Source organism: Haplochromis burtoni, unplaced genomic scaffold, assembly GCF_018398535.1.
Source record: "Haplochromis burtoni strain Fernald_Lab_line unplaced genomic scaffold, NCSU_Asbu1 Contig_29, whole genome shotgun sequence".
In the NCBI taxonomy this organism is placed as follows: domain Eukaryota; kingdom Metazoa; phylum Chordata; class Actinopteri; order Cichliformes; family Cichlidae; genus Haplochromis; species Haplochromis burtoni.
The window spans coordinates 1,309,276-1,329,968 of NW_024582390.1; the positions used below are offsets into that span (position 1 = coordinate 1,309,276).

Consider the following 20,693-nt stretch of genomic DNA (forward strand, 5'->3'; position numbering starts at 1 on the left):
TTCACACACTGGTGATGGCAAGCTACATTGTAGCCACAGCCACCCTGGGGCGCACTGACAGAGGCGAGGCTGCCGGACACTGGCGCCACCGGGCCCTCTGACCACCACCAGTAGGCAACGGGTGAAGTGTCTTTTCTTTTAACTTAAAAGACAACAGTGGTTTTTGGTGTGGATATTATGTGTGCTGTATTTGTGCTTTTTAACTTCATTTAAGCTTCAAGTTATCAAACTTCTTGTGGTTAAGTGTTGAGCTTGAATAAATTATGCCTTTAATATTTTAAAAATCCCAGCAATGCCATTCAGAGACTGCAAAGTCTACTATATTAAAGCTATGGATATGTCATTTAACTCTTAAAGTCTAGTGAGATTCTATAAGGAGAAAGCAGTTGTTCTGTGGAAGGGATTACATCCTGAGTCATCAGCACTAGTGAGTTCAGAAACTGTGTAGCGTGATCACAACATGTGTTACAGCCGACAGCGCTGATTGCGTCACACACGTCAATGCTGAAGGTTCAAATCTCTGTCCATAAATCATATTTTGCCACTTTGGTAAAAACATCACACTGGATGTTCAGTAAAAGGCTCTACAAGTCGTCAGAAGCAGTCTGCCCATTAGCCGCCGAGAGGGGAACGCATGTCACTGCTAATCTTTCCTATTGCAAGATGATGATTTCTGACAAGTAAAGTACAGAACGGCTTTCATCTTTTCAATTGGTTCCACTCTTGTAAAAGTCTATTTAAACATAATGGAAGATTGAAGATAAAGCAATAATCTTTTTATGTGTGTGTGTTTTTTAACATAGTTAAAGTGCATGGCCCTGGAGTAGTATTTCTGACATTTCACAGTAACTATCCTCGGTGTGACTCTCAGCTCTTGGTTTCCTGTTTGGAGTTTCTTCCTTTGTGTGCAAGTGTGCTCTGAACTATAACTATAAATTGACTATATGTCTGAGTTTTTTTTCTGAAAATCTCTCAGCGAATGCCTTATCAGCCTCCACCAGCCTCTAAATCTGAACACGAATAAGTCGACGGAGGACAGGTGTAAAGCGTATCATTGCATTGAAAAACAAGAAGAATGTGTCTAGAACTGTGAAAGCTGCTCTCCTGCAATTTGTTGCTGACCGCTGCTGCTTCTAGGGCTTCCCAATAATACCCATCATTTCATCTCACCTGACAAAAAGAAAAACCCAGCTATTCAAAATGCTTCTTTTCATTTTCAGGATCAGAAGAAGTTGCAGTGAATGCAGGGCTTTCTTCCCGAGTGATTCAGACTTCAGACAACTCGCATGAATAGCACATTAGCTGTATGCAATTTATTCAGTTTCAAAAGGTTCATAGGACGCCGAACCTTTGCAAGTGCACCAGAATATGTTTTTAAACACTTACAGTCTGCAAAAATAGTTCTGGGTCAGTGTTCTGGAAATGAACATCATCACCAACCAGAAGAACGGCAGCCCTGCTGATATTTCGCACCTTCAAGTCTCCTCAAATAGCACAAGTACTGGGGGCTTTCAAATTGGATTGAAAATCTGATAGATGCAGCATAATTGAGTTTTTCACGATTTCAGCAGTTCAGCCTTAGTTTCAGTTTGGACTCATTTGTAGCATACAAATAGCAAAATGCAATTATGTGTACTGGGAAAGCAGTGTGCAGGGTATACAGGGACTATTGAAACCCGAGAACCATAATGGAAAAGGGGCTTGAAGCAACCTCGCAAGTGTTTTGCATGTTTAAGGAGATGCACTTAAGAGCAGAGATATTTATACTGTAAACAATCCATTAAAAGTAAGTGAGATGACCCCGAAGCAAATATATGAAATGAATTTAAATATGAAGCATCATTTTATATCTAAAGAATATTTTTTTAAAATCCTATGCATCTGGTTGTTTTTTTTCCCTTGTGTCATATCAAAGCTAGGTCTGCGCATCTGTGAATTCAAAGAGACAAGGTGTGAAGAGAACGGAGACGAGCAGAATCACGGTGAACTCTGTGCAACCTCCCAGCTCCTTGCAAGTGGTTTCTATACAGCCGCTCCCACCCATTGATATCAGCGCTTCACGGCTTAAATAATTCAGCAGAAAATCACGACGCTACCTGATTCTCTGCATATACTGTACTCCTGTATTTAATTACGAGGAGGGGATGGTGAAACAGCAGATCCAGCACAGTGGAGGTTAATTGATAAAATACGAAAGGCTAAAGAGGAAGCAGAAAGTTGAGTTTGTGAAGATGCAAATATCAAAGCAAACAGGGATATATATTGATATGGCAGGTTTAAATTATGGCACTGATTCCCTGCAAAGACTTGCAAGAACAGAGTGCTTGACATTAAGCACCAGCATCATTTAAATATCTTTTCTATTTGATGCGCTTTAAAGCTAATGGCGTGATTTAATGTAAATCATGTTGGAAAATGCTGAAAGGCACCAGAGGCAGAGCTCCTGAGAAATGCTTCACACTATGATCTGCTTTCGGGTTTTGCTTCTAATGGATAAAATTAGCATCCATTTTTTAAAAATTGTTGTTTTCATCCAAATCAGAAATTGTGCAATAAAGCACAGCGTCTTCACTGTGTAGTATCTCGTGGTCTTGTGTCTTTTCTTGTGGGGGGGGGGATGTTCCCTTCCCAACCTCCATCACCCCCTGCTATGAAGATGTTTTTAACAGTGTTTCTCCCCTCCTACAACATGATTTAGCATTGCCCCCTGAGATAAAAACTGATCTTTCATGGACATGAAACAAGACCTGGAAAGAAATATCAAAGAGCACATCAGAATCCGAGAGCCGGGAGACGGAGGAAATTACCGGCTTTGTGAGCCGAATGTGAGCCTGAATGTGGGCCTAATGGACTGTAAGTGACACCACTGCTTTGTAGCAGAAACGCGTTTCTGTGAATACAGACACTGGCTGAAGCAATTAAACAAACTAGCTGGTGACTTCCTTTAAAAGAGATTTCTTCTATTGTTCAGCCACATGCCCCCATTTTATCCATCCTGGCAAACTATGCTGCAAAAAATACCCTTCCTGCAATCAACAAAAATCACATTGAAAGTGACAGACGAAATGCCCATCAAAGACATTACTAAGAAAAAAAAGCTGTTTTTGTTTTCTTAAAAAAAAAGCCCCAAAATCCATCAAGCCTTCTTTGATGTAGTGGGGGGAAAAACCCTGAAAAAATGTTTACAAATGGATTTAGGCAACTTGTTTACTGCACTATATCTTGCCTGTGATTTACATCAGGCCACATAGCGATGTGCACATCGCACCTACTGTAATATTACTGTAATATTCTCTCTGATCACACAACATGGACGAAGAAGTCTAAATTCAACACTAGCATCTCTCTGTAGTGTTACAAACATGATGGTTTATGACATAAGTAGGTTAGACCTGCATATGAGATTTAGAAATGTGATTCCCTCACTTTTATGACTGTTGCAGATCACGCAGAATACATATGATATTCTTAAAACACTGACTAAGCTGCTGCGCGGCATGTTATGAAGTCTCAGTCTATGTGTTGTTCCTAAACAGACTATAGATCAAAACTTTTGCTTTTCTTCATTGGTTAAATGTGATCTTAGTGTGATGTATGGAAGAAAAGGACACCATGGAGTGATGTACCGATTCCTTTTGAACTACTCCATATCTGAATTTGAGTACTTTAAGATTTGGATGCAGATCTGAACATTCAAAATATTTTCTTTGGTTAAATAAAATCTAAATTCAATCTGCAGTCACAGTAGGGAAACCAGTGTAGGAGCCTTTGAAAAGCTTGCTTCAAAGATGAGGACCAGGTCTGTGGCTGCTCACAGACAGTTGCCTCTTTGGAGCAACCAGACAGTGAAAAAAAAGTGATGAAATGGCAAGAAGACAGAGTCAGTATGCAAAGGTTGGTAATTACATGCATACTCTTTGTGATAATACAGCAACTAACTGTGACGAATCAGTGAAAATCATAAAATGTGGTGTTGGTTTAATTTACAGATTGAGCAAGTGACCATGTCCTGCAAGGCTATCCTGAGGTCCTTTGCTGCACGTCTTCCTCTACTCTTGCTCCTTGCTTCACTGTACTATCTAGTAAAGGAAAAAATCACACTCAAAACAACAAAAAAGTAAAATTACAAATCTGTTGTTGTCTACAAAGAAAATCAGATTAACTACTTATATTCAGAGCCCTGCTAGAATCTCACAGATCTGAAACTAAGAAATTCCTCTACAAATAGTCAGATAATTGCAAATGCAGTTGGTCCGAGCTGAACTGCAATTGTTTGGAGACAAGTTGCCACAAGTGTCCACCAGGAAACCTGTGCAATCACCCACATTTAGCCTGGTGGACAACTGTGCACAGAGTTTGAGGGTGTTGCATGCTTAACCTCTGGTTTCCACAACTGGTTGCAATAGGTCACTGAATGTGAATGGCATTCACTGGGCAACCACCTCATCACAAGGTAGATTGGTGTCCTATTTTGACTCATGAGCAATACAGACCTACATGTGGAAGATGATTGCAGAGTGTACAGCATACTCAAAAAACCCACCCACTGTGAACACACTACCCGTTAACCTTCTTTTTCTTTTGGTTGCTGCCGTTTTGGAGATGCTTGACAGGTTGCCAATAAGAAATTATAGCTGCTGTTAAGAAAAAAGTATAAAAACCACAGTACGTGGTTTCCCTACAGATTAACAATTCAAGCACATATTTTTGAACGTATCTGTCAAAATAACCATTTTCCAACCGATTCTGCAAATCAAACAACTTTGACTTTTATTCAATCAATGTAAGGACATCAGAGATGCAGTTTCAAACAAACAAGATTGTGTTGATATTAATCCAGTGCAGTTAAGACAGGATCTTTTCTTCAGCTGTCAGCTGGTTCAAAAATCTCTCCCCCTCGTGTGAGATAAGGCCTCAACTGACTCTTCAAACTGTAGTAACCCTCATGACCAGCTCTCTTGTGCTATTGCTGGGTTGGCTGCGGGCCTCCGGCTGCCTCAGGTGGCTGAGCAGGTGGAGGATGTTGTATGGACAGTGTTGGTCTGGCACTGCGCTGCCGCTGTTGGGGTCCACGTGTGTTCCCACTCCTCCGGCGGCCGTCACCACGGTCGTGGAGGTGGAGCCGGCGGCAGTGGAGGCCACCACCATCAGCGAGGAGGTGGAGGTGGATACTCCTATCCCAGTCTGGTAGCCCTGGGTGGGCTGAGATAGAGTCCTGTCTACAGTAGTGTCCTTCAGGTCGTCGCTGTCCATCGATTTATCATAGTTCAGAACCTTCCACTGCTGGTTCACGGCCTGCCAGCGGTGGAAGATGCGAAACACAGAAGGTCCCTCGTGGACAATTAGTGCTGTGGAGATCAGAGCACCAGTTAGACAATGTCACAGTCGGGCTGCAGTCTTGAGATACACTACATCCCAGAACACTGGTAGACACACTGTGGTAAAGCGTGAAGAAAGTATTAGCTTTGGCAGTAACAGAACAAAACAACTCATCTTTAAAGTACTGCGCCACAAACCAGACATCAAATCTTTATTTCTTAGAAAAAGCAGGGACTGGATTTGGATTTAGGTTAAAAAAAAATAATGCATCCGTTCTGCAGCCTCGTTCGATAGCAGCTTATCTCAGTTCAAAATTGCTTATTGATTCATGTTCACTGAACTCAGCATCTGGAAAATTGAAATCCATCTGTAGCAAAGTTGTTTGGACCCCAATATTTTACTGCATGTTTTCCATTTTAAAGGCATGTAAAGGGAAATTCATCATGTATGGATCAGTCCACATTTAGCACTTATAACCATGTTTTTTTAACACTACAATATAGTTTGCATCATGGAACATTACATGCAAAGTCCTTTTTTAGTGTTCAAGGTATTTGTTAACAACTTAAACATGATGATTTTATATAACTAATTCTAGTAACAAAAGAATACATATTTTAAATAAAATATATCTAAATAGGAGGTATTGTAATAATTAAAAATACTGTGCACTCAAACACTTGAATGCTTTTAAATCTCCTTGTAACGACATTAAATGCATTTTAATGGCATTACTTGCTTAAATGCTGCTTATAAAAAGGAGAAAGTAGGAGATTATTAAGTGTTACCACTACATATTGATCTTCAAGGAGTCTGCTAGTTGCTCGCCAACTACTTTATTACAGCAGTAATGTAATATTGCTGTTTAACAAGCCAATGACTACAGTTGCAGCAGCTGGAGTTTACTTATAAAATCCTCTCCCTCTCTAACTTTGTGGATAAGTGAAAGTCAGGTCTTTGCTCTTTAACATCCACCAGGTGACAAGTTAATCTCTGTAAAGTGCACCGTTAATGACTCCACAGTCAATCCTCCACAGCACCAAACCGGAGACAATCAATCACCTCTTCCTTACACCCTGCTGTCTACTGCAGTGGCACTTAGAGTCTCCTTAATGCGAGATGCCATCACACAGTTGTCCAAAACATGTGGGCCTCTGAGCGCCACAGGAGGACAGCAGGCTTAAATGCTATACATTTCAATCTGGACGCCCACGCACAAATGCAGGGAACTGTTAGAAATCCTTTGGTGCGCCTATCTTATATATATATATATATATATATAAAAGAAGAACAAAATCCCTCTTGTGTTATGACAGCACATAATGGTCTTTAACGTTTGGCTGAATTTGGCTCCGTAGCTTTTTATTATAGACTGAAATGCATTTTAATGTATGCAGTGAAAGCCACTTTAGCTGAATTTTGAACATTCAGCGTTCATGTTTAATTTATGATGTGAGCTTTGGTGCAGCATCTCAGCCTTGTGAATATAGAAACAGCGATAAAGACAACAACAAATAATCGTAGAGATTGACCAAACAATGCAATCAAATATTGATATGAAGCAGCTGACTTTGTGGTATGGATTAATTGCACTGAAACTGCCCGTGGCATTTACAGTTATTTGTAGGCAGCTGTTAGGTATAATTACCCACTCTCCTGAGCACTTTTGACATTTACTTTTGCCTGTTGAATGCTCATGAATTAATGTGACCAGAGTGAAAAACACTCAATATAATTTTCAGTAGTAAAATGCTCAAACCCATTCAAAGAAGACGTAGAAATATTACATTCAGTTTGAAAAGTGATAAATCGCAACTGCTTAGCGCCTCACCGATGCAGACGACATCCATGAAGCCGTACATGCCGTAGCAGATCTGGAAAAGCAGATCTTGACGCTGCCAGCGGGCTGACGGGCTAAAAGACGACCACACCAGCCAAGAGATGCTGGCCATCAGGAAGAGGGAGCCCAAGATAGCTGCTGCTATCTGCACCTTCTCTATCACTGTCAGAGAGATAGCCTGCCACTGCAAGAAGCAGAAGAAGTAGAAGGATTAGCGGTAGAGCTTAGGAGAAAATTGAGAAGCTAATCATAAACCAATTAATGTAAACATTCAGATTATAAGTTAATCAGGCTGAACTCAACAAAAAGACGAAGTCACACATCGCTCTCACCCTCGAAAACAGAAATCTGTGGCCTCTCATAACCCCATCAAATCACAGAAAAAGAAACTGCTTCTGCAATCCTTCTGTTCTAAACATCAGAGGGGAAAGGCCTGTTTAATTCAGATGCTTTCCTTTTTTTCCACCCTGAATTTCTCAGTTTAGATTCTCCTTCTTTGGGTTGCTCTCTTTAGAGGTAGCCACAGCGGATCATCTGTCTCCATCACACCCTATCCCTAGCATCTTCTTCTGTCACACCAGTCCCCCCCTGCATGTCCTCCCTCTTTTCCTCCTGCTTGGCAGCTCCATATTTAACATCCTTTGTCCACCCCAAACATCCTCTGAACATGACTGCCTTCCTTCCTCATTTCTCCCTCCCCAACCTCCTGCAACAATGGCACAGTTTCCACCCGCACCCTGCTGTTCAACAGCACCGGTGGCGGTCGTTAACCTGGATCTCAACCAATCTTATTGATGAGCTGCATGTCTGATTTGGCAAAGATGCCCTTCCTGATGCAACCCTCCCCAACCCTTTATCTAGCCTTGGGACTGGTACTAGAAATATACTGGCTGGTCATCAGAGACCAGCTGGAGCTGTGGTTAATGCGTGTTTTCTTAATAAAAAACAAAACAAAACAAACAAAATATGACGTGAAAACAAGTAACTCCATATAAGTGGTGTCATGCTCCTAATTACATAACAAAGGTTCTATGATTTGAGATTTTGCAGTGTTCAGTTAGACTGCCATTATCACCAAAAAACAAACAACTTGGTCATAATTTCCGAGCTGTAAATACACAGTGATATTTCTGAATTGGTGAACTTAACACCCACAGCTCACCTGTAGGGGGTTCTTGGTGCTGATGGCAATGACCTGATATTTGTAGTAGCAGAGTTCACAGGCCCAGGAGCCTCTCTCACTGATCCATTTGATGAGGCAGGGCTGGTGAGTGCAGCGCACTGACCCGCTGCACCGGCATGGGCTCAGGAGCTCCCCCTGCAGGAAACAGGCAGAATAAGTTAGTCCCTGCTAACCATGACAAGAGCTTCTCATAATTCAGCCAAAGTAAATGCATAAATGTTCTGCTCTGGTTTGAATATAACTTGATTTAATGGGCTGGTTAACATTGTTTAGATGACCATTTTATGGCCTTATACTATCTTCGTTGAGTACACTCTAACAAGTGATTTATGATTCAGAAAAAATACCAGCTGACGGACCCTTTCTCTCCATCTTATTTACCTCTTGACGTAACCCCTTTACATACAATAATAAGTGCGTTACACTGTGTTTATATTTCTTGCACTTCTTTGTGTTGGCTTATTGATTTTCTGAGCGCTCTTGTGCACTGCTAGGCACACACACACACACACACACACACACGCAGAGCACTTTGCATGCCTGTTACAGCAGAACAACAGATCAGGTGTGAAATGAAAGCTTTGCCTTACACCTAGTTGACAGGCAAAATGCTTGATTACTAGTACCGCTGAAAGTGGAGGATTAGTCACCGAAGCACCTGTGAAAGAGCAAACCCTAACAAAGCTGCAGCATACAGCACAAAGGGAGCAGACAAACCACAGCTCTTGACATCAGTAGAGCTGCTATAGACATTAACTATTTTATACTTACAGAAATGCAAAAGAAGCTCAAAATACTCGTTCTGGTCGACCTACATTTCTCTACAATTCACATAGCAGTTCAGAGCTAGATCCAGTATCTGGTCTAGTTATCAGAGGATGGTTTCTTGACATCCTGTCCATCATAAAGTGACATTTTTGAAGGCACTGTTAGTCACTGAGGTTGTTAAAGGGCATTTCAAATCCCTTCTGTCAGCACGATGACAGCCACATACTGTATGATTAATGTGACCGGACAGCCGAATAAATGTTTGTGTTGCGGGTTTATCAAACTCTAGGTGGCACTGAACTATATCTTAAAGAGGTGGCTCTTATATCCTTTTTTAAAAATGACCTTCACTTTACCACCTTAAAGCAGCTGAAGTAAAGGTCTGCCTTCGCTCCCTGAACGGCTGCTCGGTGGTCAGACGTGTGAACCACATGAAAACATCACTGGTGTCAGGTGAGGGAGCAGAGATCAAGCTGCCTTATTTTTAGCCGTTTCCATCATGTTTTCAATCCAGCTGGATGTGACAAGATTTCAGAAAACCAGAGCATTTACTTTTTTTTTTCTTCCCCTCTCTCTGTCATATAGAAGGCTCGTAAATACTTAAAATGCAGCGAAACCATGAAGTTCACTAAATTTGACACCTCTCAGGGTTTTTTTTCCCATTTTGTACCAAGATGTGCTCAGCTATATTCTTCACTAGACATTCCTCTTAAGCCGTATTTAGCCTGAGGAACAGATGAGTTTTCTAATCTCTCACCCCAGGCTCTGAGCTCATTAAAATATATTACTAATCTTGTCATATTGGATATTGATGATGACCCATAAGATGTAGGCATGCCACCTTTTTAAGGTTCTGACCTGCACTTAAGAAACTTGGCTCTATAAAATTCATAGCAAGACCTTCTTGTACAGATATTTTAATCTTAATGAGAATGAACAAAGAGCCTGTAGTGAATGAACAAAAAGAAATTAGCCGGCCGTCTGCTGAAAGAAATCCCCAACACCCCTCCCTTCCTCTCTGAACTGAGCCACTGCATTTCTAAGGTATTTTTAATTCAGTATTTTCTCTCCATGTCTACCCTGAGTGCAAAAATTGTACGAAGCAGTGAACAGAGTAAAAAATGCAGCAAGTTTCCAAATTATTTCTCCACGTTGTTATTTAGCTGACACCTCTGACAGACGGAGCAGCACCCTGGTTGAAGAGAAGAGAGGAAAAAGCAGGGAGTTAGGGGAGAAAAGGCCCATCTACAGATGGCCAGGGTGGGAGTGTATTGGCAGGAGGACCAGAACACTTCTGTCGTGTCCAGAGGGACTCGGGCCACTCACTGTGACTGGCCTGATGGCAGCCAAGAGCCGAAACCTAGATCACTCCAATACAACCGAGGCTGGAGGGAGCGCAAGAGAGACCGATAACAAACGTGGCACCAAAGCCCACGCATGGAGAAAGTGATAACTAAATGTCCTTTTGTTGATCAAACAGCAATAATGAGTGAAAAAAGCCCAACACAATGGAGCAACATATTAAAAAGATATGGCTGTGTTATTTCACATCTCTGTGCTGCATTTTCCCAAAACACCTCCCAACAAGTCATTTTCTCCTTAGAAAATTGGATTCCCTCGCAATGTATATAATGGCATAAAAATAAATTAGAGGTGGCTATTCACATTTTCTTAAGGGTCTCGAATCAATGCAAGTGAACTCCATTAACTCTGAGCAAGGAAAAGCTGTGCTATGATAATCTGGCTCGCACAGAAGCAGAATGAAGGAGGATTTGTACAATGATGCCCAATAACAATCAGTCCACGGGCTTTTCTTCTTTAAGAACCTGCAAAACTGCCGGGAAAAATTTTCATCTATAAATGTAACCATATTAAACCAATTACAAGGAAAATAAGAGCAATAAGTGAAAAATGAGGCAGAAGACCAATAATATTTAAGTTTATTTAGTTATGATGACTGATCGTAAAATATATGCAGAGGGATGTTCCACTGAGTGCTGATTTTATGGGAACCATCGGGCCTACAGTGGCGGTTAATAACTCTTTAAAAGGTAATTGAGTAAAAAGAGAAACTAGGGTTTCTAATTTATGTTCATGAATTTACAGCCTCTGAAAACAGACTTTAGCAATGCCAAAAAAATAAATGAATAAATAAAATCTAGCATTTTGGCAGCTTGTTTATATCCCATTTCCAACGAACGGGCAAGCAACATATGATGGAACAGAGCAAACTTCAGCACTGTGGGGTCATACAGAACGAATGATGCTGACGTGACCCCTGGAGGCTTCTTGTTGTGCCTCAGACACAACACACTCTGCAAGTGCATTATCTGTGCTCAGGAGAAAAAGCAAACACACATTTCTACCCAAGCAACAGGCACCCGCACAGTTTCAACATCCAACTGACGTGAAGACAACAGTAGGAGGATTGCCTCAAAGAGCACTTCGGTAACCTTCGTACGTGGAAAATATTCCACAATTTTTCCTTTGCATTACTTAAAAAAACCAATAAACTTCTTTTTTGAAGTATGTGCATAACACGAATGTATCCTGGGAAAATCTATGACCCGAAAACTGCACATTCTTTGAGTGACGAGGTCGAGATTAAGTCTGAAAGCAGGAGCCTGAATAAAGCAAGCTACCGAGAGCGCTCTGTAAAGCTTCTCAGTGACCTTTAGCTAAAAGGAAGCCATAGTGGGCTGAAATACAGTATGTATGTCTCAAGTTAGCTGTTTAGAAAAAAAGAAGAAGAAAAAGATGAATAACCTGAGGTGCAGAGGTGAAAGACATGAATTCATGCAGTTTCATCTGATATTGGCTTCGTTTTTCATTATATTGTTCGCAGTATGTGTCTTACAGAGTGGATTATATTTTCCAGTCAATTCTGATAAAATAGGCTGATATATAAATTTATATGTCAGCTGAAAGAGTTATTCTTTGGTTCTTCCTTACCAAACTGGCCATAAAATTCAAGAGAGGAAAAACAACTCTACAAAACAGTCCACAGTCTGTAAATTGTGCTATCGAGACTATGTGTTCAGTGTTTCTTGTTTCTGCAGAGAGGAGGTGATATCAGAGAGATTTTTTTTAAAAGGCATTGTCTCATGGCATACCTGAAAAGTTACCATTACAATCACCAGTACCTCTTAAAATCCACATTTTTGGAAATTCCCTATAGAACTCCCTGAATTTAAAAGGAAAATGTGAAATCCTTAAAACCAGAAGCACTTCTGGTTGTGAATCTCACCTCAAGGAAAACGGCACTTATAACTCTGACAGGTATCCGATTACATGGACTTATTACATTGTTTGGTGTCATATTAAATCACAGTGCAATCATTTTTCAATGGCTGCCTCTCCTAGGCACTCAAGACTCTTTTCTAGTGGGATGCTTGAGGAAAGCGATGTCTTTCACTCCCTTCTTTACTCTGTCTTGCCTATCTCAGCCTTGGGGGTGGAAGTGTTTTGGAGGTGGGTTGTCAGATCAGATACTGGCTGCTTTGGTCTATGTGACATCCTGAAGGCTAAGGAAGAATAGAGGATAACTAATGTCCCCACTGCCTGTATCACAGAGCGATACACAGAAAGTCCACTCATCCCTCTTTTTTTAAATGGAGCCTCATTCTCCTTGTACCCATTTACACCTCAGCAGATCCATATCTGGACTTCACCCAAGCCAACAACTCAGACAACAAGAAAAGGAAAGCTGGCAAAAGATAAAAACTTGCATAATGATAAGACAGCATGAAATCAAGTGCTATTGACTTGCTGCAATGTCTCAAGGAAGCATTAATGAGATGTGTTGGAGGAGGCCATGGGAAATACTGCAAATTTTCAAGGCAGTGCTTTGTATGCAGTGCAGCATGTGCTGACTATCCATGGAGTTTGGGGAGAAAAAAGAAAAAAAAACCCAAGGATGAAGCCTTGTCTTCCAATCTCATAACTAGACCCCATGTCAGTAATAATTACAAAGTCTGAGCTCAGAGGTGGAATGATGCACAAAATTGCTCTTGGAGTAATTAGTTGATGAAATACAGAAAGATCATAGGCTATACACTGTGCAATGACCATGAAATGATGCAGTAAATCTTCCGCTTAAAGGAAAAGCAACTGTGAGTGCAGACTGTCGGATAAAAAAATGATGTTCTACACCTCGGTTATCTTGCTTCTTGATTTTTTTTTTATAACCTCTCTACCTCCACTACCAACAGGCGAGGTGTGACATATTTGTCAACGTGCTCTCAAAAGCTCTGTCAAACAGTGTAACTAATGTGCCTGCAAATTGCTAAGTGTCTGCCTCTCTGATATAATTTAATGTTATTTCTTCGTGGCCATCTTTTCACATTTTCCTCTTCTGATTGATGTACTGTGACATTATCATCAATATGGCCCCAAAGGCGGAGGCAAGCGGTGTGATTAACTTGAAGGCTCTCTTCCATCTGCTTTGTGCACGTTATTATTATGTTGCCGTTTCCAGGTGGTGTGCGTGAGAGGCAGACTGAGAGGTATTTTTTATTTATTTTTTTATTTTCCATGCATATAATGCCTCGATGTGAATTCAGTGTTTGGCTATAATGAGTTGTTACGGCATCCCTGCATATCCTCCACACTTGTCAGCCACTGGGACAAGGTCTTTCATTATCCTCCCACTGCTAGCTTTAGCTGTCTTTTCAAGCCATGCAATGGGATGAGTGCAAGATGCAGTGGGGCCCTATGCTCAGAGAGCTCTCTAGCCCTGCAGCTGCCAGTATTGGGGTTGTTCCTTAAATAATTTTGAAAGTAAGATTACACTATTCTCGATTTTCCACACAAAAAAGCACCTAAGTGCCATGTAATTATAGTTAATAGCATTAAACCTTAAATATTGGCATAATCATGTGAGGTCTCTTTTATACTCTTTACCACAAAGTTGGCAATAAAAACAGCCCAAAGAACACATTTCAGGAAAATCTTGTAGCTAGAACAAGGCTCAATTGTGCTGCACCAGCCAAACTGCAACTGATGAGTTACTGTAATGCGACTCATGCTGAGTTGTAGACCACCAACACTGCTGGCTGCCCTAACAAGACACTACTAGTGTTTTTCTTCTTCACTGTATAAATAAAACCTGAGCAGTGCATCCTCATCTAATGAAAAGTCTGCAAAATGTGCAACATTTCCAACACCTGATCCGGCCACTCGGCGGAAGGACTTGTTGCTACAGTTAACCTATGCTCCTCCGAGAGCAGCAGCACCAGATTGCATTGTGTTACAAACCCCCAGGAGAGCAGGTGTGGGTGAGTTATTATTAATTGATGGATGAGGCTGACATTGCATGGCATTAATCTAATTTAAACATGCAGGAGGACATTTTTCCTTCACTTACATGCTCTGGTCCCTGGAAGCAGATCCTGCACACAGGCGTCCTGAAGCCACTTTCCGTGTAGCTTGTGAGAGAGAACCTCTCCTCCAGTTTGCCCTTTGAGCAGTCATCGGAGGAGCTGCTGCAGCCGCGCAGGGCCGCCGACAGCTCTGCAGCATCGACCCAGCCCGCCACCGGCCGCTCTGCACCCGGTGGCTCGGTGGCTCCCGCAGCAGGCTGGGCAGTTCGGTCCCCGGGGTGCTGGTGGCTCCGCGTTAACGTGTTGTTGTTCTCGGGGACGGTGACGCTTGTTTCATGGCTTTCCGAAGCCTGGCCGCTCATGGGGGTCAGCGGAGGAAGCGGTGTCGGCGGCGCCGGTGGCCCGAGCAGGAGCACCCTCAGGTCACCAAGCAGGACGCAACAGCGGCTCTTCAGCATGCCCTGTCTGCGCAGCATCAGGCTGTCTCCGGCCAGAAACTCACAGTACCATCCAAAGGTGCTGGAAGAAAACAGTATGTACTCTATGCGTCCCCGTCATAAGCAAACACTTCTTCATATGTGGTGGGATGGGATAGTGGGGGCTGAGGTGCGTCTTCCAGCGCTTGTTTGGTTTCAAAGCAGCCTTTTAAGATTTTTTCTTTTCTTTTTAAATCCACTTTATTTAGGTTGGGTGCTTTTTATTGTCTTCCCACGAGGGTGTGGATATAAAATGCAAAATAATCCCTCCTATGCAAACAAGTGTCTGAAGCCATTAGCCTAAGTTCAATGAATGAAACGGCTATTAGAGGAAAGTCAAATATGAGACTGATAGGAATATGCATTCAAGTAATAAGGTTATGGCCCGCTCACTCAGTGTCCACTGTCATTTCATGGCCTTAATAGTCTGCCTGTTCTCTACAACATAAACTATCTCGACGGGCTTCTCCCTCCGGATTCGCGACGTGTGCAGAGACCAAGATTTAAATCTGCCTTTGGTTCAAAGAACTGAGATAGAGAACAAAATGTCAGCGCTCAATCTTAAAATTAGAAATTAAAAATAAAATCCAGCCACAACAACGAAAGCCACGCTTTAAAACCGGTGGAGCTGTCGACGTCCTGTAAGCTTTTCACACCACGTTAAGTCGATCGATGGCGTGCCATGTTAGGGAAGCGAAAAAATCTGTCTTACCTGGCGAGCTACACCGATTTCTACACGACTCACAGTTTCGGGATTTTTTTTCCCCCCATAGATTTTCAGCCAGACTGCAGGTCGCTGGCAAGTCTCAGTGAGGTTTACATCCCTAATTATCGAATTTCCAAGCAAGCAGGAGGGTTTAAATCCGTCCGTTTAAATCCAACGCGATGGTCGGACTGTCCTGCTCCGGGTGAAAGCATCCGTAGCCCCGGATTCTCCTGTGATCATTGGCTGCTGAACTGGTGCTGCAGCTTCAGCACCATGATTCCTGGGACAGCTCCCAGACGCCACACGTCACCACCGCACAGTGATGCAAGCAGCCAACTCATTACTACAACTGTGGACGGAGACAAATATGCTTCCTTATTTGTTTCAGGGATACAAGGAGACGTTAAGTTAAAGGTGACACCGGTGTTTGTTTTATCTTATTTTAAGGGGGTAGGTGTTTTCTGCCTTTACACCTGGCAAAAAGAGGCGAAACTAAAGTTGTGGATTCCCTTTAATTATTAAAAGAATCCAGTTATCACACAGCGCAAATTTAGCAGAAATATCACACAGCACAAATAATTTAGCAGAAATGATTAGTAATATCTCAGGTAAATGGTGTAGTTGTGTGGCATGGATAAATAGGGTGAAAGAGGATACAATATTGCAAATCATCAAGTATGAAAAAGGAAAAGGGGGAGGTGCAGGGTTAGATGACAAATTTAAAAATGCGTCTGATTTTAAGCAGTATAGCAATAAAAAGATGCATAAAACAAATGTTCAAACCAAGTTGTGAAAGACAAATTATAATGAGAATCTTAAGAAAAAGTAGCACGACGGTCTTAATCTGTTTTCTTTAAAAAAAATAATCAATTATTCATTTGGTTCCCAAGTGGAGAAAAAAAACCCCCAATCCATCAACCACTTCCATCACAAATCCCAGAGCACACGATGATTTATTAATATTTGTAATAATTAAACAAAATAACATACAGATGTTATTCAGAGTGAGCCAAAGATTTTCCTGGTAGTTTGACATTAAAGATGACACATTCGAATTACACTATACTACTGGGTAGTTTCTTTTTCTTCTTCTTTAAGCTGCTCCCTTTAGGGAGATCAGCTGATCGTCTGCTTACATCTCACCCTATCAGATAGGGTGAGATGTAAGCGGTGGGAGATGTAAGATGGGATAGGGCCTATCCCACCTTCCTCTGTCACACAAACCCTCTGCGTGTCCTCCTACATCCATGATTCTCTGCTGTGCTCTTCCTCTTCTCCTCCTTTCTGGCATCTTTTTCTAATATCAACTTTCCCTACCCTGCACATGTCCAAGCCATCTCAACATTTTCTCCCTCTAACTTTGCCTTCAAACCGCTCGACCTGACCTGTCCCTCTGATAAACTCACTTCTAATTCTGTCTATCTTGGTCACTCCCAATGAAAATTTAACATCTTCAGCTCCGACACGTCTTTTTGGCACTGGCACCACATCCAAGCCATTCATCAGTCTTGCTTCTACTTCCTCATCACTTCAGTGCATACCTCCACCTCTCCAGGCTCTCCTTTTCCTCACTCCTACCACACACCTCACCACTATCTCGCTGTTAGATGTCCTGCACCACCCTCACATACAAAGTTCCTCTCTCATTACTTTCTTTAATGCAGCTCCTTCGGACCTTTATACTTTTTATTCTACTGGGTAGTAATTTAAATCTAAGAAAAAGCAGTCACTAACTACCAACAAATGCAGCAGAATAAAAAGTATAATACGTTTAGCTGTAATGCGGTGGAGTAGAAATAGCATCAAAAATACTCAAAGTATTTTAAAGTTGCTACTTCAGAAAATTGCCTTGGTTAATTTTTTTTGACAAAAGAGAACAACTCCAGGGAAGCTGGGTAGACAAAGGGTGAGCAATTATCCGGCTTGTCAGGGCAGCTGTGCAGCTTGATTGAACAATTGAAATGAACACACCTGTGACTGGACCCTGTCAGCCAACTGAAATGTGTTTTTTAGGGGGGGTTGTCAGAATTTGTATGACTGTGGTCAAGCTGGTGGCCATGGGGTGAGCATTTAATGGATTGCCAACAGTAAACTGACACATTAAACTGGCACCTCTCACTCCTGCTGCTTTTCTATTCTGGCAGATAATTGCCAGTGATTGCTCTTACATCGCATCTCAGGTGCAAAGTAGTGCCTGATTAAAGTGCTGTTGAAAATAAGCCAACCGTCATTTTGGACTTTTTGAGAAAAACAGCAGACACAAACTAAGATTATATAACAGCAGAGGTGGAGTAAGTATTTAGGCCTTTTCTTAAAAGTCCCACTTTACTTGGAAAAAAAAATGTTTGTATGTTTGATCCTCTGGGAACAATTCAGTTTTACACCTCTGCTGAAAGGTTTCCCCTGAGCTCGACACCTCCAGGCAGGATTTGTGGCATCACATCTGGTTTGGGAGTCAGTTTTTGTCTTATAGATAGCGAAGAGCTGACTTTCACTGATGTAGGAGATATCCCTTAGTTAATGGTTAAACTTTTGAGACAAACTTTTTTTTTTTGCCTGTCCCGTTTGGCTCTTTTGCCATCAGAATTGTTGTCTAAAGGCAAAGAAAGATGCCCAACGGATTTACTTTACCAAATTGACCATCCCAGCCTTGCCGTAATGGTCCATTTGATTCACCTTTTATTGTTTATTTTATTTTCACTTGCTGAATACGGGACAGACTTGACTGGGGGAAAGAAGGGGAGAAAGAAAGAGGGAAAGAGAAACAGCTGAGAAGAGGGACGGGGGAGAAGGGCAAAAACAAAAACCAACAGAAGTAGCAGAGAAAAAAAATGCATATATCGATCACCTGGATCACCTGCTGAGAAAGAAAAAAGAAAACAAGCAGAAGAGAACAAGAGTAATAGAATAAACAACATCACAATGATATATGGGAATATGACAGTAAATACTAAATATTAAACATTATTGTGCAGCACATAAGATCAACACAACACAGTGTGCTTTGAGGTAGGAGCCAAAAAGGGTGTAGTTTGTGGGTGTGATCACCCGTGTGTACACCTGTGAGCATGGACGCGCTTGTTTTTTTAAAAGGTTCCTTCATGTAATGATCTGCTAGAGGGTGTGGGGGGGCCACAGCCCCGTCCTCCAGGGCATGAAGCAGGTATGGAGGAGATCAAAACTCCAGACATCCAGAGGCCCCCAGAACACAAGAGACCAAGGAAGACCAACAGAGGGGCAGCCGCGCCACTGTCCCAGAAAGAGCTGAGGAGAGTCCCAGATGAGGGCTCACTCAGCAGCCGCGGAGCAGAAGCCAGGGGGAGTTGCAGTGACGCGCCCGTGAGCTCCGCCGGCAGCCAGCGCGCCTGAGTGACCGAGCCCCAGGCCGAGAGGCCGGGGGCACCCCACCTCCGAAGTGGCCCGAGCGAGCCCCAGGCTCCAGGCCCCGATAAGCGGCCGCCAAGGAGTGAGCCGGTGTGTACCTGGACGCCCATCCCCGGACACAAAGAACCACCAACGCACCGATGTCTGAGGGAGTCCGCCACTGGCAGGGGAAGTGGTGGTAGGGGGAGATAGGCCTCCAAACCTTGGAGGGCCTGAGATGTCCCCAGAGAGGTGGCGCCTGATACCCAACCTGACATATAGACACAGACATACAGGCACACACAGATACAAACATCCATTCCCACCCTCATGCTCTCATATGCACTTACTCCACACTCAACCAACGTGGAGACAGACATAAAGAGACGCTGTACACACGATCACACTCCCCAAGCGTACTCTACAACCGGGTCTAGGTACCCTTGCCCCTGGAGGGGGGAACTGCACCCAGACCCAGGTGGTGTTACCCTTTTCCCTGCGGTGGGGAGAGGCAGACCGCCCCGACTCCGCAGCAGCAGGGAGGCCCCACACTCCAGACCGCAGTCGGACGGCCAACTCCTCCTCCTAGCCCCCCCGCTCCAGCAGGCCGCAGAGAACGGGGGTGAGAGAAGACTCCAAACCTCCCTCCACCCGCTCATTGTAGTGTTGATGCATGTGTGTTCTAAGGTGCATTTAAAACCCAGGAGGGCATGGAGCTACCTGCCAGAGAGCAGCAGGTAAGTTGAGACAAACTTTAAAGCGCTGATCAAACATAGCTAAGGAAGAAGAGGCTGACATTATCTTCAAAAGACATGAAGTTAAATAAGAAATTTCTTCAGTACTTGAAATAAAACTTTTTTCTCTCTCTCTTTTTTTTTTTTAACAGTTTCAAACATAACCATGAAGAAAAAGAGCCAAAAACAAAACTTTGGGGAGCGTGCATGGCCAGTGCTTTGTGACACCCCGTCTGACAAGTACCATATGCTTGTAAATGCAGCTCGTAGTCAGCTAAGAGGCTTTTAGTTCATGTGTGGGGGTTTTTTTCCACCCATTCTTCCCTCAAAATTCTTCGAGCTCTGTAGATTTTAGGGCTGTCTTGCATGAACTACACTTCTGAGGTGAATTTTTTGATGGTGTTTCAGCTGGAGGACTGTGATGGCCATGGCTTGGCCCTTTTGAAGCACTCCATTGTAGAATTTTAGATGTGTTTGGGGTTATTATCCTGTTGCAGGAGTTATCCTCTTTTCATCTTCAGCTGTTTTTTTTTTGTTTTGTTTTTTTGAACAGACAGTATGATGTGTTGGCTTGCTGAATTTGCTGCTATTCACTGGGATCCATTCTACCTTTTACCAGGAAATGTTATAGCTACAAAATTCTGGTGCTGAATTTTGTTGGGAGAACTCAGAATTTTTTTTCTGATGTTTTTTCTGGGGAAAAAACTCATATTTGTACACATGTATCTGTATACCTGTGACCCAGCACTTGAGACTCAGACAAAGCTTCTTTAAATCTTTAAAGTGGACTTATTATGCTCTTTACAATATTTTGTCACACAGATTCTGTGCAGTGTCATATATAAAATATAGGCAACGTTACTAAATGAAACCCTTTTTGGTTTGTTAGAGGTAACCAATCAGAAGAAAAAATGCCTTAAAGGAAGATGATGAACTGACGGACGCTGGTGCAAGCTGAACCACGCTTGGAATAAAACAAATGG

At 42.4% G+C, this 20,693-nt stretch overlaps 1 protein-coding gene across 1 annotated transcript; it reads right to left on the bottom strand.

Annotated features, from left to right (window-relative positions):
• Positions 1-51: 51 nt before the first annotated feature.
• marchf4 (membrane associated ring-CH-type finger 4) lies at positions 52-16,074 on the bottom strand. Its single transcript, XM_005918286.3, has 4 exons — positions 14,476-16,074; positions 8,322-8,477; positions 7,151-7,343; positions 52-5,348 (listed from the first exon to the last, which is right to left on the bottom strand). The coding sequence occupies exons 1-4, from the start codon at positions 14,905-14,907 to the stop codon at positions 4,927-4,929; spliced, it is 1,203 nt and encodes a 400-aa protein (XP_005918348.1). The 5' UTR covers positions 14,908-16,074; the 3' UTR covers positions 52-4,926.
• Positions 16,075-20,693: the final 4,619 nt, after the last annotated feature.

Coding starts and splice junctions, on each gene's coding strand:
- marchf4 (XM_005918286.3), bottom strand. CDS start 14,907: ATGCTGCGCAGACAGGGCATGCTGAAGAGCCGCTGTTGCGTCCTGCTT. Junction 8,478..14,475: donor GCTTCCAGGGACCAGAGCAT/GTAAGTGAAGGA, acceptor TGTTTCCTGCAG/GGGGAGCTCCTGAGCCCATG. Junction 7,344..8,321: donor GCACCAAGAACCCCCTACAG/GTGAGCTGTGGG, acceptor TGCTTCTTGCAG/TGGCAGGCTATCTCTCTGAC.